Below are 25,676 nucleotides of genomic sequence, written 5' to 3'. Positions count from 1 at the left end.
ATTCATATCAACCAAAGGCTTTAAAGTGTCTGGTGCATAACAAACATTTACTACATAGTACTTATTATTGTTAATACTACAGTATGTGCAATTTTGTATTTTTTTGTTCTTTTCTTAGAATTATACCATACTAATCTTCCACTTCACTGAATAGTCTTTACTAAGTAACTCTTAAATAGTGTTTGCAATACTCATTCTTCAGTCATTCCAATATTCAGGGTTATTGTTAAGAATAAATACACCAGTCTGTTTTGTTAGCATGTTGGCATTTTTAAAATCTGAAACCTGCATCATTATTTTATTCAGATGAAGATCAGTGACTCTAATATATAATTAATGTGAAAAGACAAGTAAAGACTAAAAGACAAAAAAAGGACTAATCTGTAAGCCTAGCCATTTCTACACCAAGTTGTCTTTACAGGCAAATATATTGTGATATTACAAATCTTTTTTTGCAAGAACAATTCTTACTTTGTTTTAAAGATATTCCAAATAAATGGAATATGAACATAATAGTACTAACACTGTTATCTAGGTAAGTCTGCAAGAAAACTTCCATTTAGCCATGTTTAAATTAAAGATCACAAACAAGGAAACTGTTCTTTGTAATAAAAACAAAATGTATAGCTTTTCGTCAACAAAAAAATTTACAAAGCCAGGAAGAAAAACTAAACTCTTATTTTAAATGATCTCAAAATTATCAACTAAGTGATGTATTTTAAGGCAAAAGATTTATAATAAAGTATTTAGTTATTTTATAGCCTTTCCCTTCATCTTTTTCTTGACTATTGTAGTCAGTAAGAGCTTCATCAGCAGGAAATAATGTACACAAAAATATACGCGTAAGTTGATGTTGCTGATACTGACACTTTTTTTCAGATAGTGCTCTTTAAAAAAATGATCAAATATAATTTTGCTTTAAATGTTTCATAATTATATCTATTTTTTCATTTTGTGTTATATTTGTTTCACTGAAAATACTTGTTAATTTATATTTGAATGAAAAATATCAATTGATAATTCTACTCCATGACATACTGTATTTTTATTTATTGCATTTGAAAAGCAATTGCATGTATTTATTCTCATTTTATTTTATAAACTTAAGACTTTTTAAAGTAGAGGATATTAGTGATATCAGCATTTTGAAATTAGCCAAAAAAACCCCACAAACCACCAAAATATCCATTTGTCCTACTGTTGCTGTTTTTGGGCAGTGTATCTGTGGGGGGTCTCTCCTTGTGTAGTAGGTGAAATATCAACTCAGACTGGGGAGGGCTCTTGACTCTAATGAGGAAAGAATTCTCAATCAGCTCAAACAATGCCAGCAAGAAAGGAATTCTGTAAAGCAAGGGTTTAGTAGCAAATGTCAGCAGCCGTGCAACCAGTAGAGAGCAAGGAAGAACAGAGGGAAAAAGGAAAGTTCATTGAACTCCTGATCAGGATAGAGCAGATTCCTTGCCAACTCCTAAAGCCAGGGTCACCTGGCATCCAATGTCTACTTGATCTGCACAGTGTGGAAATTTTATCCCTATCACCCCAGAATTGGGGGAAACTACAGAGCACTGGATGGAGTGAGATTATATTCTGAGCACTTCCACTTCCTACTGGTCTGAAGTAAAACAGGGAGGGAGAAAAGGATTGTATTAAGACTAGAAAGCTAAATGAAATAGCAAAGTGACAAAGACATTTATTACTGGAGGTGGGCAGATTCTTGTCTTTATCATGAGATAAAGTTCAGAGAAGAGTGCTATATGCTTATGCAACAAGAAAGTTTATTTGATAAAGCATTTCACACTCAGGTAGGAGCTTGGGCAACCTCAGAGAAGAGACGAATTTAAGGGTTTAAGGTTTGCGGTTTTATAGGTCCTTTTGGTAGGGTTCTGTATAAGGCATGGTGAATCCAGGTGATTTCATAACTCCTTCGAAGTTTTGTCTTAATAGGGTTGCTTAGATAACTGTGTTGATCTGGATCTCAGCATTCTTTACCCATGTAGATTCATTTAGACTCTGGAGGTTTGTCTCTCGACATAGTTACAAAGTTACTTAATTGATTAAGGGGCTGAAAGAAGAGGAAGAACAGCATATAGATTAAATTAAAGAATAAACTGGGCCTTTTTCACAGGCTAAATAGATTTTACAATGGCATGACCCTTGTCCTATTTCCCTGCTCTTTTTGCAGGAAATTGACTAATCGTGGCATAGTGCCCTGATTATTTTTCTTGTTGAGTTTTTAAAGTGTTTCCAATACTTGAATGCTGAAAAGTGGCTGTAAATACCTTGGTGCATAAAACTTACCAAAATCTAGAAGTTTTTGTTTCTGTTTTTTCTTTAGAATATATATATTTTCAAAGTTTTTAAGGCTATTGATAAATGTTGAGAAATTGTTCTCCAATTTTAGGTTGTTTAACTACTTAACAATTGCATAAAATTTGCATACAAGGCCACTTGCGTCAAGGCATTCTTAGGCATTGTTGCTGTAACACTACCCACGAGATAGACTTTCACAGTGGCCAGCAGTGAGTAAACATAAGATAGAACTCAAAAGTCCGTATCTATAGCTGCACCTGGCAGGGCTTGCTCCTGAGGGAAATTATAGTCTAATGTGGGGCATTCTACACAAGAAGTAACACTGAGGCAGACGATGTCAAGAGTCAAAATAGAGAAAAAAAAGTCAAGGGAACATGGAGAATGAAGAAATTAAATTGCCTAAGCAATCATAAATCACAGAGCAAGTGATATGTCTCTCATCACAAATGTGTACTCATAATGTGAAAAGGCTTTTAGATTATTCTTATTTTGTTCCTTAATAGACCATTTTATTGACCTCTATTTTATTTATAACTGAAAAATGTACTTAAATGTTTTTCTGCAAATTTGTTTCCCATCAATCAATATCAACACATATCTAAGATAGTATGAGTTGTTAAAAAAAAGTTTATTTATGATCATGAAAAATAAATTCTACTATATAGCAAAAGATTTAATGTGTTTGATAAAAACTAAAAAGAGACTTTCGTAAGGATCAAATGTTATCTTTTTTGTAGCCTTGTACTAAAAAGTCCACCAATATAAGTAAGCTAACATTATCTAGTAATAGCATTTAGGAGGAACACCAGAACTGACAATATCACTAATAAAGTTATTAGCTCTAAGCATTTCACTTAAGATGTTAACTATTAAGACTTGATCAGTTAGCTACATTTTCTTCACTGAAAGCCCAGGATTGTGTTACAAAAACCCCATGATAGTTATAAATTAATAAAAATTCCCATTATCACTTACAGCATGCTGGGATGCTTTTTTCATGTTATTCTGACAAATACTATCTTATTTTTTAATGACCATCTTTGTAATCTATAAAAGCCACCATGTTGACATTCTAGAAATGTTTCAGCAACACTTTGATTAAACAAAGTCCTTATGGATTTTTTTGAAATCTTGAAAGTTTTTCATTATTTTCTAATAGACAAGCAAAGCACTAAGAGATTAGAGTCCTCAGCAGTTAAATCACTTGGATTTGTTTTTGCTACACTGAGGTACTTTTGTGTGGCATTTATATTTTAATCAAGGAAGATCTCTTTAATTTAATTACAACTTGAGGTTTATTATAATAAGCTCAATATGTTCAAAGAATTTGGATAAAGAGAAATCTGACATTAAAGCTATTATCTCACAATAAATATTGCAAAAACACTTGTTTACCCTAATTTGTTTTAATCCCTAGACTCAATAAATAAGTGAAAAAAAAGAATATGAAAATAAAGATTTTACTTTTGGATATTTTTGTTATACTTACATATGAAAAGAAGTTACAGCTTCAAAAATTTACTTGTGTCCATCTATAAATATGTATGTACACACATATATATACATACACACATACATATATACATGAGTATGTTTACATCTGTATATAATTTCCTAAACTGTTGTTCAGGGCCATGTAATAGCCCTGTCTCATCCTAATGTTACATCCTTTCAGAGCATCTGACTTCCTTTGCTAAAGTCTCTTAGTCTCTGATCATTACCTACTGGGAATAAAGAACAAATTAAGTCAAGGACTAGAATTGTGTTATACAAAGAGTACACTTGCAGATGCCATGCTAGTCATGTTTTTGTTCGGGAATATCATGATCTGTCCTCATCTCCAGCTCTCTCAGATCCAAATCATTGATATTTCTGAAAACATTATCAATTGGCATTAGGTTTATTTGTGCTTAAGAGTAAACCCCCAAATAACAATTCTGCCAGTTCTGGAGATACCTTTGTCTCTACAGCCCTCAGGAATCACTCCACCAAATGAGGCTATTGCTACTTCTCCTAGTCCAGGACAACTGCTAGAGTTCTTATTTTTACCACTGTGGCTTAAGCAGCAGGATGGAAGAAGTGGGGAGAAAAAAATTAGTCTATTTAAAGGAGGTTTCTAAAAGTGAAATTCAAAACCTGTGCTTAGTTAGACCTCAATGGCCAGAACTTAGTTTCAGCACTTCCTGCTGCAAAATAGACTCTCCACTCCCCCAAGTGCCTCCTCTGCTACAGTGTCTCGCAACAATGCCAGCTCAGTCTTCAGAAGGTTTATTACCTTCAGCTCAATGCTTCTCAGCTGACGTTCTCGTGCCACCTCCGCCTGTGCTTCCCTCAGGAGTTCGTCTTTTTCCATGATGGCCTCTTCCTCCTTCAGAACACCTGGCAGCACTGCCGTCTCGTCTCCAATAGCACCTTGCTGCCAGCACTCTCATGGTGCCTCCTCCTCTCATGCTGCAATTTTTATTTTAGTAGGCCAAGTTCACAGCTTTAAGTACAGGGTACGATTATTAGGAAAGACAGAAAAAACACATGTTAAAAAAGCAAACAGCAATTCCTACCACACCCTCATGACAGTTGATATTCTTTTTAGCATTATTGACAATTGTTTTTTTGTATTAAAACTTTTGGCTTAATCCTTGCTTAACTGTAGCATTACTGAAGTCAGTAACAAGCCATGTCACCTCTTATGGTATGAGGAACAGGAATGCCTGAAAGTTACCCTAAATGTTAATTTTGGATTGCCTAACAAGATGTCTTGGATTACAGATTCTCTCTTTCCCATTATGGGGCAGTTTTCTCTCCCACCTAAACCACCCTAAGGAGAAGTTACAATCTCCCAAGGGTCCAAAAGTTTCCAATGTTAGGCAGCTGAAACCTAAAGTAAGATTTATTGACTCCAGCAGTCTGCTACCCTCTGTAAGTCTATATTCTTAGGCTTGTCCTATAAGAAGAGAGAATAGAGGGTCTAGTCCCCTTTACTAGAACCCAGACCCACACAGTGTATGCTATAAAGCACCTATCCAGGTAAATTTATAAACCCAGTATCAGCAATAGAGAGAAGGCTCAGCCCCTTTTGTCAGGAGAGGGCTGCTGGTCCAGGCCTCTCTGCTGCATATACAGTAGAGATGTGCCTTCTAGTGGAGAGCACCCTGCTTCTCTTGGATAGGAGGTCAATGTAGTCAATTATAGAAGGAATTAGCAGTCAATTTAGTTGCCAAGAAATCTGAATTTGATACCAGAAGTTGTCTGGGAAAATACCTGGCCCTTGGGTGCCGCATGGGAAGTCAGGTTGGCACAGCTCCATCTGATGAAGAGAGAACTGCATCCCTAGGTCCCAGCTGGCTTTGTGTCAAGAACCTCAAGCTAGTCTCTAGGGCCATTTGCGGATGTTTCAGCTTTTCACTCTATAATTTTGAATCACCAGAGTGTCATACAGACTATGACATATAGTAGACACTCAGTAATGTTGGCTGAAGAGTTAATGAATGGAGGCTACTTGATGTTGCTCCTGAAAGCAATATTGAGAAATAAATTCAAACTTGATTCATTTGCTCCTTTCTTTAAATGAAAAAATATTTTTTTTCATTTAAATCAGTCTTCAGAGTAACTTTCACGCAGTCCTGCTCCTCATACCATAAAAAGTGACATGGCATGTTACTGACTTCAGTAAAGCCACAGTTAAGCAAGAATAAACCAAAAATTGCACTAATGATAAAAGGAACATCTACTGTCATGAGGGTGTGGCAGGAATTGCCAGTTTTTTCCCTTTACATAGATAGGCTAACCTAACAGTGTGTTTTCTCATGAAAGATCAAACTTTTCTATGTATCTACCAAGGAAAATAGAGTGAAGTGTACTGGAGTAATGCTAAGAGCCTGTGTGTTAGGTAGGACTTGCTCATCAGAATGGAAAATTGTTCTATGCTGCTCTTTTTCACTTACTATATTTCTTTCAGTCTGATTCCAACCAATTCCAACCACCTAATTAGAATAATTTATTTTAATCATAAAAGAAAAACTATTCATTACAAAAATTTCTAACTGAAGACCAGAGGGGTAAATAGGCCATTGACTGGTTTGAAGGCACATGGAAGAGCAGGAAAATCAGGCCTGGACACGGCTTTCTTATACTGACATAGATATCAAGCCAGGTAGATGAAACAATGCCTTTGGCTTCAGAAGACAAAGAAGTTTGGTATCACTTGGGCAAGTGATATCACTGGAAGCCAATGGGGATGTGATTGAGGCAGTGATAAATATGAACTGGAACACAGTTCTCTAGATAAATCAGGGTACTTTGGAAATAGTTTATACTGTATTGTTCCTACTGTCTTAGTTAATTGTTAGACCATTGTACAGACTATTGATTTTATTGGATAATAATATTTGGAGGTCATTCAGTTCTAGAGTGACTTGATACTCCAATAACAGATTATAAGGTTGAGAATTAGATGATGTACATTAAAAGTTACAAGTTATTTTACTGTATATGTAACTTCTTCAGTGCTATGTAGCACTCAACAAGAAGTAGAGGGTTGGCCATTTAAAGATTCTGATAAAAATGGATTAATTCTTTTGGCACATTCTCAGTAATTTTTTTTGTTTCAAAAGTATGAGGTATACTTTAAATTCAAGAATAACTCTTTGTTACAATTGAACATTTTATGATGACAGAGCAACAAAATTAATCCATTTTGCTGACAGCCTTATAAGTCCTTTCAGGGAAAAATAAAGAATGAAAAAGATGAGATTTAGCCATTCCATTGACAAGGACAGTAGGGAAATAGAACAAAATTAGTATATTTACAGGACAATCTCTAAGACCGTAATCATATGGTTTCTCTCAAACACTGTGGTAAAGGACACTGTAAACAAGACACATCACTTAAAATTATACACATCAACCTTAACAATTTTAGCACCGAAAGTATAAGCAATACATAATATTAATGGCAGCCTTCAAAAACAAAAAGAAGTCAACAGAGGATTCACAATTTTAAAGTGTTACGTTTTATTCTCACAAATATTAGGGTGATGAAGGACATATTTAGAAGATATGTTGCTAATGACAGAACATTGAAATTATTAAAAATGACATGAAGAATAATCATAAAATATAAATCTGGTCAATAACATAATTGAAATCAAATAAAAACTACTAAGAAAATGTCTACTTTGTAGCTCTTTTTAAAGGAGAACTGCTTAAATTAATGCAAATGTTATTTTTCATTAATGATGTTATTTTGGATCTTATTTTTATTTTCTAATTAAGTTAGGCAAAATAAGAAAACCATTTAAAAAAAAATTTCAATCTCAGGATTAAAGGCTCAATTATGCTGATATTAACTTAACTACAACTTTGGTCTTTCACTCTGTGGGTAAAATTGCAACATTTCCAGAATTTCTAACCTGGCCTTAGTGCATCGCCATATCAATAGGTGTTTCCAAGGAGTAGAGAAAAGTACTCCATCTCCATATCAGTAGGTGATTACAAGGAGAAGCAAAGGCATATCTGAACCGGAGAGGTTGGCTGGGGTACCATTTTTGCAGCCAGCTCGCGAGTGATATGGGAGAACAGAAGAGGTTAACTACTTGTAAGCAATAAACAGGTTTCTCCCACTTTATTTCTCCCTTTGACTGACTCTGGCATCAAAGGTAATATGCCCCAAGCTGGGAACATATTTTCCCCTGGAATTACAGCTGATGGTAGTCAGCAGGATCTCTGAACCTGAAATCTGTCTTCAAGGGTGCGAAGCTGGGCAGGCTGCCCCTAGAGATAGTGGCAAGATACCCAGAAATCCCCCTGTGGATGGTGGGGAGGCCCCAGTGGCTTCTGCAGTGGGTGGTTTTACCCTTACCTCTGGCAGTGGTGGAGGGTGCAACTGCACCCAGGAGACCCCTATCTGTGGGGCTTCCAATTGGGAGCCCCTAGTGGGGAATTTGTCTAGGGTAAAGCACTCCTAGAGGGGTTGGGCCGGTAGAGACACTGAAAGCTGTGGAATCAGCCCTCTGTGAAATAGAAGACTGCTTAGGGGCCCTGATGGCCGGGATGGTGGGATGTTTGTTTCTTGAGATAGTGGAAAGGGTTAGTGAGGACAGAGACACACTTAGGCATAACTTGAAGAAGCTGGACGATTACCTATGGGTTGCCCTTAAGAATGAGACACTTATTGAGAAGACAGGTGGTGCTTTGGAAGAGATGTTAGCAGCTAGGGAGGAGGCAGTCAGAAAATCAGCTTTGGAAGAGGCCATGGTGGAGCAGGAGGAAAGAGCAGTGCCTTCAGCCCTAGAGATGTTAGAGGAGATGCCAGGGGAGGGTGAAGGGGTGGGGCTGAAGCTGATGAGGCTACTCCCTGAGGGACCAGCCTCTTCTATATTAAAAGCCCACCCTGTTGTAATTAAGAAAATAAAAACACAACAACCACGAGCTCCTTAGGGGGAAGAGCCACCCCCTCCCCAGGTTGTGGAGCACTCCATGCTCTGCCCCTATAATCAGGATGAGCTGGTGGACATGAAAGTCTGGTAGAGGCAGAAGCCATCAGAACCTCTGCGAAATGGCATTCGCATCTCTGGGATATGGGAGTGGAAAACATTGTTATGGCAGGTTCTGAAATGGGTAGACTGGTTTCCCGATGACTCACCCTTCCCTCTGACAGCAGTTGCAAAGTGGCTGTCACACCTCAGGGAATCAGGTGCTTCTGGATTGGCTTACAGAAGCCATCAGGGCAGTCTGGCCTAATCAGGGTGATTTACCATACTTACCCAGTTGCTGGAAAATGAATGCAGAGCTCCACCAGGTGTTATGGGAGCTGGGCATGAAAAATGTCATCTATAATATGGACCTCCAGTAATCCAATGAGGAGTTGTTCACCATCAGAATGAGAAATCTGGTGCTCCACACAGCTCTCATCTCTCTTTGGGTTCCTAGTTACTATTCTCATATAGGACAACCCATAAGTGAAGTTACTTGTACTTTAGCAGATCTGGGGGAAGGAAGTATGGGTCAGGAATGAAAGGAGAGGTGCAAAGGGCCCTGTGATGGTCTTGAGGACCCAGATGTGGGTTGATTTGAGAGGGGAAGAGCAGTCAATGGGCTGAGTTGCAGGAAGTATGGGTCATGATCACCCAGTAGCCCTCCTCTATAGCTGTCTGCACTGACAGCTGGGCCGTCTACTGGGGCTTGACCCTGTGGCTACCAACATGGTACCAGGCCAATTGGATGGTTGGTCCCCAGCCCTTTTGGTGATAAGAGTTGTGGCAAGACCTATGGGCCTCTGGTCAGAATAAGACTGTTACTGTATATCATGTGATTGGCCATTTGCCTTTGGCATACCCAGGGAATGATGTAGACACATTGGCCCAGGTGCACTGGCTAGAAGGAAAGCCTGCCTCTGATGTCACCCAATGGTTACAACAGTGTTTGTTGCATGTGGGGCAAAAGACAATGTGGACTATAGCCAGTCAGTGGGGCTTGCTGTTGACTTTTGAAGAATTCAGCAGATCCCAGGAGGAGTGCTTTGTGGGTTCTAATAGGGACTTACACCAAGTCCCACAGCAATATGGGGAAATGATAAAGGGGCCGATACCCCTTGTCAGGTGGCAGATAGACTATATTGGGCTTCTGCCCATATCAGAAGGATATCAGTATGCCATGAGTTGTGTGGACACAGCTACTGGACTGTTGGTTACTTTTCCTGCACTTCATGCAGATCAGCAAACCACCAAGAGGGACCTGCAGCATCTCTTTGCAGCCTTTGGCCAGCCACAGGTGTTTGAGAGTGATTAAAGCACCCACTTTACTGGACATGCATTACAAGAATGGTACAGCAATTAGGAATAAAGTGGAGATGTAACATATAACTCTGCCAGCAGGCATGATAGAGAGGTACAATGGTTTGTTAAAATCTGACCTGAAGTCAAACACTAATAGTCTATGCGGCTGGTCAGTTCACTTATGGACAGTGCTACAGCATTTGCATGAGAAGCCCTGAAAAGGAGCCTTGAGCCCTGTGGACATGTTAGCACACCTTGCTGCCTCTCCTACACAACTGTATGTGCAAACCAAAGAGGAGTTATTGAAGCCAGGATGTGGCCAGCAGAGCAATATCCTGCTGCCAGCCCCAACTACATTAAACCCTGGAGACACTGTTGAGTGGATGTGTCCCTGGACATTTTGACACATGGACCAGCGATGGCTGGCCCTTCTGGCACCTTGAAGCTGTCCTCCTATGTATTTCTGGAGTAATAGCAGAGTGGCCCCCAAAGATCATGGTAGTGTACCTAAAGACCAGGATGTAAGAGCATCCTGGGGAAGTTTTATTTTATCTTTATAACCTGTGAATGTACCTCCCATAGCCCTATATATTCACCCATCTGTAACTGTCACAAGGAGTTGGGGGGTGAAAGTCTGGTATACTAGACCAGGATGAGATCCCATTCCTGCCACTGTCCTATCACAGGACCACTCTCTTGCACGTATCCTACCTGATGGATAAGATTTGCCTATGCTGGTATCATTAAAACATGTATCTTACTGCCCTAAATTTATTTCCTTCTACAGTCCCTGTGGCCTCGACCTGCCCGCTGGCTGCAGCTGCCACATGATAATTGCTCTGAACTCCCTACCCATTCAGCTACCGGTGCCCGTGGAATGGGTAAACTATGGACTTAAGCTGCATAGGGCTTTGAATTTAGCTGAATCCTCCAGCTTGAAGATTATCATGATTTTATTGCTATTGTTAGTGTATATTATTAGTCTGGTTACAGTGCTCCAGTTTTCTCACCCATGGACCATTGCAGAAGATGGGGAGCGAGTAGATTGTGAGGCTAGATTTCCGAATGGGTGGGCTGTGGGTATAACTGCAGTGTTCCTAGAACCTCTAGCCTGGTCTTAATGCATCTCCATATCAGTAGTTGTTTCCAAGGGGTGGAGAGAAGTAGTCCCTGTCCATATTAACAGGTAATTATAAGGGGGAACTAGGGCATATCTGGACCAGAGAGGTTGGGTGGGGTCCCTTTTTCAAGCTGGGTTGTGAGGAACACTGGGGAGCAGTAGTGGACATTGTGATGAACACTGGGGAGCAGAAGTGGACAACTGCTTTTAAGCAATAAATGGGTTTCTCCCACTTTATTTCTCCCTTTGAGTGATTTTGGCTTCAAAGGTAATTTTCTCCAGGCTGGGAACAGATTTTCTGCCTAGAGTTATACACTGCCAAATAATTTTTACATCTAAACAATGTTATTATAATTATAGTTTAGAATTATTTTCATTGTAAACACATAAATATGTATTTATATTAGGATTACTAATAAATTCATGAATATCTACTAAGTAAAAATACAACTCTTCATTTGTCCAATATTCTGGGCATGACAATAATATTTGTCACAAAAATAAAATAATGTGAGAATATTTTTTCATATCATTTTTGTACCTTAGTTTTGTTTATATTTCACTATAAGATTAACTTTAGAGACATCGTTTTTAATACTTTTTCCATCATTAGAAGTCCATTCATTGAAAATGCCCTTGCATTATCAACAAAACTGATAATCATTCTAGATTTCCATTACTTACTTGTAAATCATTCAAGAAAACATGACATATAACAAAGAAATCTATTTTTTTAATTTATTTAAAAATGTCATTCTACTGTATTACTAGAAAAACTAGTAGTATTTGGCATGGTTAGGATTTGAAAAATCAGTAACTATTTAAGGATGTTGGAAGAGGAACTAGTGCAACTTTTTAAAAAATAATTTTAAGACATATACATTTTAGGCCTTGTTTAATTGTGTTAATTTAGAAGATATGTGTCAATGATGCCTTTTTGTCACCATGAGTTTTAGAACAGTAAATGGTTACTTTCAAGTTTGTCTGCTTCTACTTGCACAAAATTATATTAGCAATTCTTTGGAGACAGTACTGTTATTAATTTATTTATGGTTATAGATGGAGATATGTGCAAAACTCACAGGCTGATGTGCACCTTTAATAAAAAGAAAATATTAAATGAGATAAATTAAAAATAACTATAAACTAATGTATTTTGTTTAGACTTCCAAATAGCTTTTTATTTTTTAAGCCAATCCTTTCTCAAAGGCTATTAATAAAACAGATTACAATAGGAAAATTAAATCTTGCCTGACATTAAATATTTGTGACAGAGTAAGAAGGCCAAGAGTAAGAATAAAAAGATAATTCTCAAACTGGTAGGACGTTAATAATGATGTTCCTTGGAGATTTAAGCAGAGACTTGTATATGCAATATGCATGTTAATAATAATGGATGATAGTGAATAACAAGCTGCTGAAATATGCTGACGATACATAATTATGATATTGAATTTTCCTATAGGAATTTGAACAAATGTGGAGAATTGTGAGAAAGTTTAATAAACTAGTGATTGAAGAACACAAAGGTAGATGAAATGTAATGTAAAGTACAAAGTATTACATGCCTAAAGAAATAATTTAAATTACTTGTCTATCCTGATGGATTCTGTAACCTCTCAGGATATTATTTTGGACAGCTCAATGAAGAAGAGCAATCAATTTAGAATAAATCAATGCTGCAACATGTTAAAAGCATAGCTAAAAAAATGTAACAATATTAAATAGAAGGTGATTTTAACACAGTTTCTATTTTAGAAATGCTGCCCTTTTAAAAAATGAGGTCAGTTTAATATTTTTGTAACATGGAAAAGATCCAAACAAAGGAAAGACATTTAAAAAATAATTTAGAAGTCAGTTATAATGCAAACAATTAGCATACTGCCCATGCTTTTTATTTATTTATTTTTTTAATCAATGCCTGGCTTAACAATCAGTTACTAAGTGTGGGTGTTAACTTATAAATCTTCATGAACAGGAACCATAGAAAAGAAAAAATGATACACAAGAGGCACATTGCAAATGTTAAACAGAATAATGGAAAGATTCAGTGAGTTTTCTGAAGGTTACCAAACAACTGAATGGCCAGGCTGAGAAGGAACTCAGATATCCTCCCTTCCATTTAACATTTAAAATTACCAGATACTTTTTGCACCCCTTCCACTAAAAAAATTAGCAAGATAAAAGCAAGTCAAGTGTTCCTGTTCATGATTTTGGAAACTCAATTTTTAAAATGTTCTTTTATGTAAGAATTTAAAAGAAAAAAAGGAATGAGTTTTAGAAATGCCTAAGTGGAAATATGTATAAAAGCATTAAAACTTTTATTTGATCCACAATGTTGAAAGACATTAAATAGACAATGTAGATTAGAGAGGCACAAGTTTCCATACAGCTAGATTTGAAAATTGTTGCATCTCTATACTGACTATTTAAGATCATCAGTTTAACAGTAAACAAAAAAACATAGTTCTTTACTGTTTGGGAACTATGACTTATATTACAAATTACTTATATTACAAATGACTTACATTACAAATAACTAAGGACTTTCCTGACCTTTTTTTTAAAAATTAAATGTGAAAGATTGAGATTTGCATTTCAGTAACATGAAATGCATCTGAAAACCTAAAAGGCAAACAATTTCCAGCCAATCTCCAAAAATAAAGTTTTCCTTTTCTGATTAATTTTATTATATACTGTTCTGGATATTTATTGATTTATTCATTCAATCAGCACATTTTTATTACATGCCTATCATCCTCGAGGCACTGTGTGAGTTGTTGTGGACAGAAAAAAAGATATCTATGTTTCTTACCTTCAAGTTCTAAGGAGACTAGTTTAGAACCATTAAAGACAAGTCCACCTTGTGGAACTCCAATCCTTACCCATTCATGAAAATTCTCTTACACTGGTGGGCGCAGATAAGTCAGTTTGGTAAATCTTTTCTTTGTTTCAACATTGAATACATTGCCATAAGATTACTCTTCCCAACCTTACACATAACTCAATTTCCCCTTTTTACCTTTTTACAAGTCTTTTTGCTAAGTGTACAATGTTAATGCTGGGTTTGACTAAAATGACCTGTGGTGGAAAAATAATCGATCGGGTAAATTGTAATCCTATCGAAGGTCCTATGGCAATAGAGATAATATGAAGACATAATGATCTACCTAAATTAACAAACTGGAAACAAAGTTTCCGTGGGTTGATAAAAGTCAAATGATGTGTGAGTAATGACAATATTTAGAGGTACAGTCACAGAGGTGGCCAATCACTTAGAAGCCACTGACACTATTAACACTTAGAGGAGAAATTACACACTCAAAGAGGCTTCATGAAGGAGGTCCAAAAGCAGCATACATTCCTTGTTCCAGTCTCTATGGGCACCACAAATATGTCTTTGGAGAAGGTCTTCATTTCAACTGTGCACTAATTTCCTATATTTAGATGTGTTGAATATTAAAGATATGGAATGTCCAACAGTTATGACATGCATATTAATGACCTTAGAACTTAGAACCGTGATCTAATAGGGCAGGCATTGCTATTACCATTTTTCAATGGGTAAACTGACCCCAAAGAGGTGAAAGAATCTATTTATGATAAAAGCTTGAGCTGAACCCAGGTTTTAACGGTGAATACTTTCCACAGCAACCTTCAACTTGACCAACATCTTTGAAGGAAATCCTGTTTAATTTGGCACCTTATAGACAGACCCAAGATGGAGCTAATCATGGATTTGATAAGATCTGATATTGCAGGATAAGTGTTCATATTGGTGTGTTAAAACCACAATTGGGTAGGCAGCTTGAAAATGACTTAACTTCCATTAACTTCCATATGTATACTTAGTGACTGTTGTGTGGTCAAAAATTAGACATACCTCAATGGTATCCAAGTGAAGAACCTCCATAAAATTTAAACTTTTTCTATATTCCTTTAAGAATACTTCTTTAAAATATGCTTTTTTCTCACTTGAGTTTCAAGTATTTGTTTGGATTGAAAATTCTAAATGTTTCTTTTACAGTAACATAAAGACAACTGATCCAAAATTATTCAGTTATTATATTTATTCCTTAAGAAAATAGACTTTTTCAAGTAATAGATTTTTAAGTAATTTTGATCTTTACAAAGAACAATCTAAAACTATAAGCGTTATTAAGAACTTCATGCTTACCCTTATGCTACGATGAATTTTCTTGATTAAAGAAAACTATGAATAAATTTTCACTTTTTAATATAAACACACATGCAACAGGAAAGTTTAGAAAATATTTATTTCGACTTTTAACTCACTTTTATTCATTTTAAGCAATGTATATAGAAAAATAATATTTTTAAAAATTGGCTGCCTTCTATTATTTTTAGTAGAAAAATGATGAGTAAGCATGTATGGCTGATGGAGTAAAGTGTTTTAGAGTAATGATTTAAAAAAATAGGTACTATGTTTCAGTTTACAACTCATCTCAGAAAATAATGTATTTCTAAAGACTTTGGAAAGCTGGTTGCACATAAATGGAGTCAGGTCACTGGAACACCTCCAATTTTATATTATAAAACTGAGCTCATTTCTTTCTTCCTTCAAAGCCACTCCTTATTCTATCTTTCCTATTTTTGTCAATGGATCCTCCCTTCTGCTACACAACTAGAAAATCTTCACACTCTCTTTTCCCAAACAAATTTCTTAACCTTAGCAAGTGAACCAGGTAAGTTGTCTATCTAATCCTTTCTGGAATCTGTCCCTCTCTCCCCATTCAAATACTCTTACCTTCTCCAAGCATTTGTAGTCTATTTCCTAGATTATTCTGGCTTCCCTGACTTTGATGTCTCCTTAACATCCCTCATCCAGACTGCTGCCAGAATTTTTTTTCAACTGAATCACTGACTAGCTGAAAAAAAAAACTAAAAAAAAGGAAAGGAATATTTAAAAGAAACCAAGTAACAACAGAATAAATCCCCAAACTTATTTTTCATGGCATTTAAAGCATTTAAATCAGCTTCTCAGACTCCCTGAGTAGCAATAACTGGTGACCCACTCATTTTTTTCAACACCCTTCTGAGGGTGGTACTACTACTATAGAGCTGATTTAGGAGCAAAATAGCTTGGGTTTGAATTGAGCCAGTCACTTAACTAACTGTATGACTCCGGGAAAGTCACACAACACCTCAGTTCCTCATTGCCCTCATCTATTATGGTACCACTCTGGAGCTTTTTGTAGGAATTAAATGAAGCTAGAAAAGGTATAAGAAAAAGCAGTGTACAGCCAGGGAAATAGGTCTGTAGTTGGGTCATTTTGACTTCTGTCATTGTGACTAGGTTTAATTCTTGCCCCACTCGTTATAATCTTTTTGGAGTCCAATGGCCATTCTTGTTCATCTTTGTGAAGGTACTCTGTACACAGTTAATTCTCAGTGGGTTTGTTAAACAGAATGCAAATGATATGTAACAAAGGTATGCCCAACTGTTTAAAGGTTAAACAACTTCTGTTGATGGCACAAACATTAGTCATTTCTTTTCTTGATTGAGGTATAGCTAACATACAATAAAACGCAAATTTTAAATGTACAGTTCAATGGGTTCTGACAAATACATTCATTCAACTGCTATCCTAGTCGAGATGTAGCCACTACCACAGAATTGTCCTTTACACCTCTCTACAGTCAATCCCACTTCCCATCCTAACCTCAGGAAAGCACTGATCTGCTCTCATTATAGACTAGCCTTGTCTGCCAGTGATTTTTAATTTTTAAACTAAAATTGTTTCTATGTTTTAACCTGAATGCTCTGTTTTTATATAATCAACTTATAACATGCAGAAGGAAAACTATATATGATGCACCAGCTGTTTTTGGAGGGAGTCCTGAGGTTAGAGGTAAATTTTAGTTAAAAGTAGGAAACAATCTTTCGTCCTTCCATTGTCATTTAATTCTTGAAACTTGGCTTTTTTGTTTGCTCGTTTTTTACTCAAGTCACTTGAGGCACAATCCTAGCCTGGAGCCAAGGTAGAGCATGCCCTTCTACACTCTGGAGCCCTGAGCCCCAGCAAGATGAGGACCGAATACTGGCAACAAATGCCCCGTTGTTTGGAGCCAAGGCCCATAGTTCTTTATGGAAACATATTAGCGACTGCCAGAGCGCTGTGTCCCGGAATTTAGGTAGCCCTGGGACCCAGGCCGGTCCGCTCACTCTCAGGAAGGCCACCGCACGGGTCTCTGAAGTGCGCCGGCTATGTCGCTCGGAGCCCGGACCCTGCGCCCGCGGCCCACCTTCCGGCCCGGGGTCCGCGAGCGCGCTCCGGGCGGGGCGTGGGGGGCAGGGAAGCCCGTCGGGGCGGCGGCGGGGAGCGGCCCGGGGCCGGACGCGGCCAGCCGACTCGGGACCTGACGCACACTCGCACAAAAAGGCCGGAAAGTGTGCGGAGGAAGCCGGCGCGTCACGGGGCGCGGAGCCGGGACCTGCCGCGGCCGCCAGCTGCGTCCCGGGACCTCGGCCGCACACCCGCCGCTCCGCCGCCTCGGCCGCCACCGCCACCCCCGCGGCGCCGCCAATGAACCCGCTCCCGCTCCTAGGTGAGTGCGCCGCGAGGGAGGCCGCGGGGCCGGGAGCTGGGACGGGGTGAGACTTTTCCAGGTCGGAACTCACGTGCCCAGTGGATTTGGCCGAGGCTCCAAGGGAAATCGACGCAGTTAAGCTCAGGATGTTTTTCTCCTTGGCCTTTCAACTCTGAAGTTGGTATTCAGGGCCCAGGGACCAAGTCACCTTTTTATTCCCGCCGAGAAAGTCCCCAAACTCTCAGACTTTGACCTTTCTTCTGATCTCCCCTCAAGAAATTTGGGAAATCCCAACCAGTAACACTTGTGGGAGTTTTCCTGGCAGTCTAACGGGACTGCCAGCCCAGACTTTGGGTTCATGTAAAATACCATTTTGATGAAGCTGCGCAGAAAGATAATAGATCACATCTTTGAAGCTGAATTAATTCTGATTGAGACAGTATGTACAGCTGTATCCGAGGCTGGGATTTAGTCAAATGTTTAAGAATCTCTTCTTACTAAACAAGGACAACTTATCACAGGTGACTGTTTTCAGAACAATAAATTGCATGAGTCACAACTGTTCATCTCTAGGCAGATTTGTCTTGAGAAGCCTTAGGATAATAAAAAAAGGAATGCTCTGTGCTTTTCCTAACAGCCCACAAAATATACCATTTCCAATTTTGTTTTCAATAATTCTGAAATAAAGTCTTGTTGTCTCTGTGCTTCATTTTGTTGGTCATGTTTGTGTGGTGTTCCATTTTTGGAAGATCAATCTTTGACCAGTATGTTGAGCTTTATTTTAATTTGTCCTAATGGGAGAAAATGTAAAAGAAATTTTGTTATGGAAAAGCCGGACTTTTAAAAGATCATTAGAAACCCCCAAAAACAATAAGTGCATTTGTTGTCCTCCTGGATGTTGTATGTTTCTCTTCATCTTAAAATAACACATTTGAATTTGAAAGGACCCAAATACACCATTCATCCTGATTTCTGCATAGGATCGTTTGCAGAGGAGGGAAATTGCTTTACAATCATTCAGTTACCACAAGGTGAAAGGTCCAGTGATCTAGAAATGCTGTTTTCTTGGTTGTTTACTACATTTTAACTTTGTTAAGATTTACTTGGTAAACACTGAGACTGAAGAAAAGCATGACTCTTTTTGCTTACCTGCTCTTGGGCTGTTATTTAGCTAATGCTCCCTTGGAAAAGTCTTATAAATCCATTTATCTAAATGGAAAGAAAATCTTTTAAAAAGGGTATTTGTGTTTATTGTAGTCCAGCGCAACAATGAGGGGGAGGTTTTCCTTTTTTTCCTGAAAGGTGTGTTTCTCTATTTTCTTTAGTGGGTTTTTCCACTTTGCTGAATTGTTGCTACACTCAAAATTGCACCAAAACAGCTTGTCTTACAAATGCAAAATGTGAAACACGGAATGGAGCTGAAGCCTGTTATTGCAACATGGGATTTTCAGGAAATGGTGTCACTATTTGTGAAGGTAAAAAATATTCATTACCTTTTCTGGATTGTATTGCAAGATTAAATTCTGATGTGATTGCTTTCTCCTTGTCAAGAAATTAAGTTGTTTTACATTATACTGTTTGATTACATGCCATAGTAAAAAAGCTTAATTAGCTAAACATTAACAGTGTTTGAACTTCCCATGTCAAAATTCGTACTCAGTTATTGATTTTTGATGAAAATGTATATCTCATTTTTGACATGAATCTTAAAGATTGTCCCTGAACTTAAGCGAGAAAGTAAGTTGCAGAGTGCAGAGTCTATATCTTCGGGAACAAAAATACACAGAGTTCATGAAGCCCAGGTTACACTGGCACACATCACTTCAGATACCTTCTTTAGTAGTTGACTACCCAAGTTTAGTATTAAGCGATTTGAGGGTTTCTCTTGCATTCCTTGGGTGTATTCCATGGTGGAGGGAGGCCCGGGGGAGAGAGAGAGAGAGAGAGAATTTTAAGAGAGTAGATTTCATTCATATTAGGTTACAGCCCAGAGCAAGAAGTCTAGAAAAGGTTCTTCTAGGGTACAGTTCAGCCTATTGACTTTATAAACAGAATACTATCTGATAAATTTAAGTAATTTCTTGTCTGTGGTCACCACCACCACTCCTTTCTCAAGACTCGCTCAATATTTCTTTGTTCTCTTTTTCATTTTAAACTGGGCCAATAGAACATTTTGTGTAGGAGGGAGAGAGAAAAAGAGTTACAAGTCATATAAATTAGTTTGAAAATATAATTAAATGACAAGTTCACATTAGAACTATGTGGTGTTATACTCATAAATGTATTTAAGATAACATGGACTTTTTCTAATTAAGCCAGGATGTTGTACTTTGTTAATATTGCATGTGTTTGCTTATAGGATAAACAAGTTGTATCTCGTGATTCAATTTGATAGGCTCTTAAAAAAATTAAATATGGCATATATAGTAAGACCAAACCTCATCGTAATTAGTTTAATGTTTTAAAAATGTAGAGCAAAGCTACAGTTGCTTAATGGTGCATTAGATCAGGCATTTCTGCTTGTACATACAGCTGGGATTTGTAATATACTATTCTACAAGCACTGCAAAATTCTTTCCATAAATAATCTTAGGTTTTTATTGTATATTTAACTGAATGGCATTATGACAAGTTGATAGTTGAGTGACCTTCAAAATACCGCATCAAACATATTAGTGCGCTTTACCACTAATCATTACAAGTACCAGAGTACTTCATAAGCAGGGTTATCTTTATATTATTTAGATACTTTTCAGCTGTCATGACTACCATCATTGACACGAACAATTTTTCACAATTTGGACCTTCAGCACCCTACTACCTTATAGTTATGTTTTTAATGTTTTTTTTTTTATTATCCAATGCAGTTGTTTTTCCCCCTGATGCCTAAGTCAATAGCCAGCCAAAGGGCAGAAAATATTTTCCATTGAAAGAAAGAACCTCCAGACTTTGGCCTGTGATTTATTTTCATGCAGAATACAATTTGTAATGGGAATTTTTTTTTTCCTTGCAAGTTATTTTTAATTTAAATCCCATTCTTATTTAAAGAAAGCTACATTTTCAGTTGTTTTAACATTCACTATCTGAGGTTTATGATGTCTTCTTAAAGCTGTTCAAACAGCGGTTTGCATCTTTTTTCACCTTTTATTAATTCACTGACTGGTTTTGACATCTTTTTCATTAAGTATATGTAATATGTTTTTTGGAGTTAGAACATAGTATTTTCAGCTGCTGAACAGTCTAGGTAATATTTTTGTTTTGGAGACACTTGTTGGCTTTTTTTGTCACTGAAGAGATTCCCCACTTGTCTTTCTCTAAGACTGGTCTGAGGTCAATAAGAATTGACGGGACTGGAGTTTTGTTACAGAGGATGCCTACTTCTTGAGGAATCAAAGTTGTTTGTTTTTTGGCACCATTATCATCATCTTCATTCACGTTCATAAAATTTTAACTCCCTCAGAGAGTTGCCAAGGGACTGTTATGTTAATAACCCGATTTCACTTAATGTTCTCTGTTACAAGGGCTAGTTTTGAACACATCATTTAGAATTTGGATGACGTCCTACAGAAACAAGTTTTAATAGTTGTAAATTTATTTCACTCAATCATCTTTTTATTGAACGAATATTTATTTAGCACTTTCATCATCGTTTTCATTATTGGCATCAACACCGTATTCTGGAGAGCTAATATTTGCTATGCACTGAGTCCAAGATACTAATTAGCACAATTTCACCTATTATTATTCCCATTTTGTCTCTAGGGAAATAGAGTCTTAGAAAGGGGTAGGTATCACATCTCAAGTGATACAAGTAAGTGCTGGAGCCGAGATCCTATCCTAGAGCTTGTACTCTTTCTTACTATGTTTGGGCATAAGGCCTCTGCTTTCTAGATATTGCTATTAAACTTGGATTTCTGAACACGCTTATCTTTATGCTGTTAAGTGAGAGTATTTTAAGTAAGGAGACGAAGAAGTTTGTGTAGAAATTTTTGGGTACTTTTAAAGGCTTTGGAAATTGTTGGTAATATTTATCCCTAAAATTTAAGTTATTCTAATTTTTTAAATGTATATTACAATTGCTATTTTTTGTGCTTCTCAGCATAGTTTTAGTAATTTTCTTTGCACAATTATCGTAAATCTAGAGACTGAGAGTCCCTCCTTCTCCAATTACTTAGTGAAGTGTTAAAAATGGGAGGGAAGGTTGGAAGGGATGAAAGAATTTTGCATACATATACACACCATAATATTGCTTGGTTTTGATAAACCGAGCTGGGAGAAGGGAGAATCAAGAACAAGGGCAAGGATGCAGTACAGTACATGTTTGGGTGTGGAGATGGGGGAAGAGGTTGTCTCCCTACTTTAATATAAACTCATTAAGTGGGGCTGTGTTCTTGGAAAATTCATGCAATCAGAATGGGTAGTAGAAATACAATTGCCCCAGGTGAGGATAAGAAGGGTCAGGAAGAGTGTAGCTGACAGCTTATATGTTTGTATAAAGATCTTTCACAGCTTGGGATAAGTCTATTATGAGCAATATCACAAGCCCTTTACAGAAAATAATGAAGTCCTGATACCTGCACTCAGCTCCCTGTAAAATACTCTACATTTTAAAAGCAATTTTTCATTATTATCCAATAACCATAAATATGCTTGTAAAATTTAACTGGAGGACTATCACGCTTAACTAGAGAGCAGTATGATACTGGTAAAGGTAGAAAGAACAATGTCAAAATAGCTTTCTAAGAATCAGGAAGAAGTAGTCTGTGGGCTCAGAATGTGGGAGAAATATTAATTAAAATAATCCATTAGTTTGATTCTGCCCTGACTGCAATATAAGTGCTGAGGGTACATTATTGCTTCCATAACAGTTTGTTCTTTAGTAATAAAGAGGATGCTCATCAAAATGGGTCAAACAAACAGTAATCAGAACAAATGCAAAGCATTCAAGGTAAATGTGTGTGTGTATGTGTGTGTCGCGTATATACACAGCAGTTAACACAATTAAATGAACTGTGTCCTACAAATAAAAACTGCAGTTTTAGACATTTAACAAAGTGAGAATTTGATGATTCCTGTAATAGAAATGTTAACAGAAAAAATAACTCTAACTCTTCTTTGCAACACATCTCCATGATATTTCACATTTAACATGATATATATGTAGTTATACCATAGGTATAATGACTATCATATCTGCGAATCTGATACATGAGGAGCTTTTAGCCAAATCTAGTGGGTAAAGTGGAAGATTAGTTGCCAAAATGGTTTTAAGAAAATGGTATGTAGTTATAAAGTAATATGAGGTAGAATATTTCACATGATAGCAAGGAATAAAGACAATTTTTTAAATTTTGAAATGTTTTGATATTGCTTATAATAAGATCACTGGAATAAATGTACTAACTCTCAAGTTGTTACTTCTCATTTGAATGCATATGTTCTGCTATTTGTTTAAAGATAGTTGCATTATTTTCCTGTACTCACCCCATAACATACCTGTTCTTCATGAATCCACTTCCAAAGAACACTGTTACTATCTCTAGATTTCAAATAAGGATAAACTTAATCCATTATTGAACTAGATTCTAAGTGTTTGCCGACTTTATGAGAAATGTATTCATTATGCAGTTATTAATGCAAATATTTTATAATATAAATATTACAGTGTAGGAAAAAAATGTCATAAAATGTATTGGTATATTTTGGGGAACAGTACACATGTTTTCTTACATGATAAACATCATAATTACCTTTACAAAATGACTGAGAAAGAGGCAAAATCATTTACTTATTTTAACAATTGAAATATTCATTCTGCCCCTTTATACTTGAAATCTATAAAAATTAAGAAAATGGTGCCCCTAACTAGTTAGCACAACAACAGTATATTTCTGTTAACAAAAAAGATGGTCTAGCAGCTTAATTTTTCCATATCTTGGCAAATTAAATGTCTGGTTGTAAAAGTTAGTCTGTTTATTAAGCGAGACAGTTTAGAACAAAAACAAGGAAAATTAGAGTTCACAGATCTTTAAATTGTACCTATATGTAACTTCTGTGGAGTCACACCCAGAAGCTGGAGTGGATCACAATTGCCTGGATCAGGTCCCTCTAGAGAAGCTGTTTTTCACACCAGCTTCTAAATCTTGTCTTTTTTATCTTAACATTATCTCTCAAATGTTTGTTTTCATTTCTCATCAGGCATCATCAGCATTTCTCATAGTTCATCTGCAACTTCTCTCATCCTTGTACATTTATTACACTGTCATGGTGTTGGAACTTAGGAGTAGAGTTAAGTAGCAGCAGAGAACAACATTATCTTTTTTCGCCCTCCCTCCCTGCCTCCATTCTCTCTCTCTCTTTCTTGCCTGTTTATTCCAACACTCAGAAGAAGTGACTCCTGTTTAAGGAATATTTAAAGAATATTTGAACAACTAGAAATACGTATCTCAATAACGTTACATACACATCTTCATGTTATTATGTTACTAAAAATTCTTGAGGAAGCAAATGTTTTTTGTGAAGCAGTGCATTTTTACATACCTCAGATGAACTTCTTAGGTAAATAAATACTAATACAAACTTGGAAACATATGCACTTTGATGTGCTTCTAGATAGTCATGCGTCAAATTTTTTTAAAGTGAGGTGCATGTTTCCTTGGGATTTCGTGTACTGAATAAAAATGCAAGCTATTTAAGAAATGATAGTCTAAATTAACCCAAAGCTTACATTCCAGGATGCGTTATTTCCATGAACTTCTTCCAAATATATAAAATACCTTGGCCAATTTCAAAAATTATTTTCCTTGTACTAAAAATATGACGCCTTTCGTCTGTTGACAAAGAAAGGTTACACAATAGAGAGAACAAACTTTACCATGATGATGAGGGGGAACTTCCTCAAAAATATTCACTCCATAAGGTTACAAATCTTTTCAATATATAGAAAGAGAAAAATAAAAGAATAACTATTATAAAAGCTTCTTTTAATCTAATATTTTATTTTTAAGATGAGAAGGACAAATGGACTTGTGTCCTTGGAGTTTTACTGATGAACTCCACAGTTTTAAAACTAAAAATTTCTGATCTAAATTGACAATCATTTTTGAAGACTAAGTTTCAGGAATCATTTTTTCTAAATCATCCTGTTTCACGTTTCTCTCACAGGATACTTATTAGAATTAATGAGATACGAACTAACAAATATCTTGAGGACTCAAAGAAGCATTTAATATGAAAATATAATTTTGAATTTTCCTATATAACCTATAATGAAACATCATGAAAAGTTTTCTTCTTGTAGAAGTCTTGTTTATTTTTAATCATTCTTTAATATGTATTACCTAGATGAATTCACTGCACATTTAGAATCAGAAAAGTTAAATCAGATAACTAATGGCACAAAGAACTAAACCCAAGTAGTGAGAATAAACACACATCTTCTGAATTCTAACAGTCAAAAAGTTATTAAAAATTCTGTGTTAAATCAGTCCTTAATAAGAATTACCATCTGATTTGACATTATCAAAGTGCTGACTTTTTCTAAGTAAAAAACTTGTTTTTACTTCAAGCTAAAATAACTCACCAAGTATGAATATATGTTTATATTGACATATAATAATTGATGTATAATATTGCTGATGGTAAGGCATCAGTAACAAAAAAAAGTGGATATTGGTTTTTGAGAATTAGTATTAAAATTAAATGAAAATTATGATCTAAATGTGGAATTTTCATACATTTTAATACTCTGTTGCTTTTCAAGAAAAATACTTGTAGAAAGAAGATTAAAGGGATAATGGAGTTAGCATCTTCTATACCACAGAGGAATTCACTGAGTTGCAATTTTTCTACTTTGTTTATTACTCTGTCAATATTTTAAGATTGCAAACTTTATTTTGCAAAATTGATAATATTTCCTTTGT

General features: G+C 36.4%; 1 protein-coding gene and 1 long non-coding RNA gene across 2 annotated transcripts in view; one reads left to right on the top strand and one right to left on the bottom strand.

The window, feature by feature from the left end:
• Positions 1 to 1,782: 1,782 nt before the first annotated feature.
• On the bottom strand, positions 1,783 to 19,062 carry LOC130683370 (uncharacterized). Its single transcript, XR_008997042.1, has 3 exons — positions 17,846 to 19,062; positions 4,586 to 4,795; positions 1,783 to 2,062 (listed from the first exon to the last, which is right to left on the bottom strand). It is a non-coding gene; the product is annotated as an uncharacterized LOC130683370 (long non-coding RNA).
• The window catches only part of ADGRL4 (adhesion G protein-coupled receptor L4), a 116,900-nt gene continuing 108,738 nt past the window's right edge, over positions 17,515 to 25,676 (top strand). The window contains exons 1-2 of the mRNA XM_036890245.2: positions 17,515 to 17,772; positions 19,080 to 19,229. Of these exons, the coding sequence (XP_036746140.2) occupies positions 17,751 to 17,772; positions 19,080 to 19,229 (172 nt within the window). The 5' untranslated portion in view covers positions 17,515 to 17,750. The remainder of the gene's footprint in view (positions 17,773 to 19,079; positions 19,230 to 25,676) is intronic.

This window comes from Manis pentadactyla, chromosome 4, assembly GCF_030020395.1.
Source record: "Manis pentadactyla isolate mManPen7 chromosome 4, mManPen7.hap1, whole genome shotgun sequence".
NCBI classification, from domain to species: Eukaryota; Metazoa; Chordata; class Mammalia; order Pholidota; family Manidae; genus Manis; species Manis pentadactyla.
This window is presented reverse-complemented; position numbering and strand designations above follow the sequence as displayed.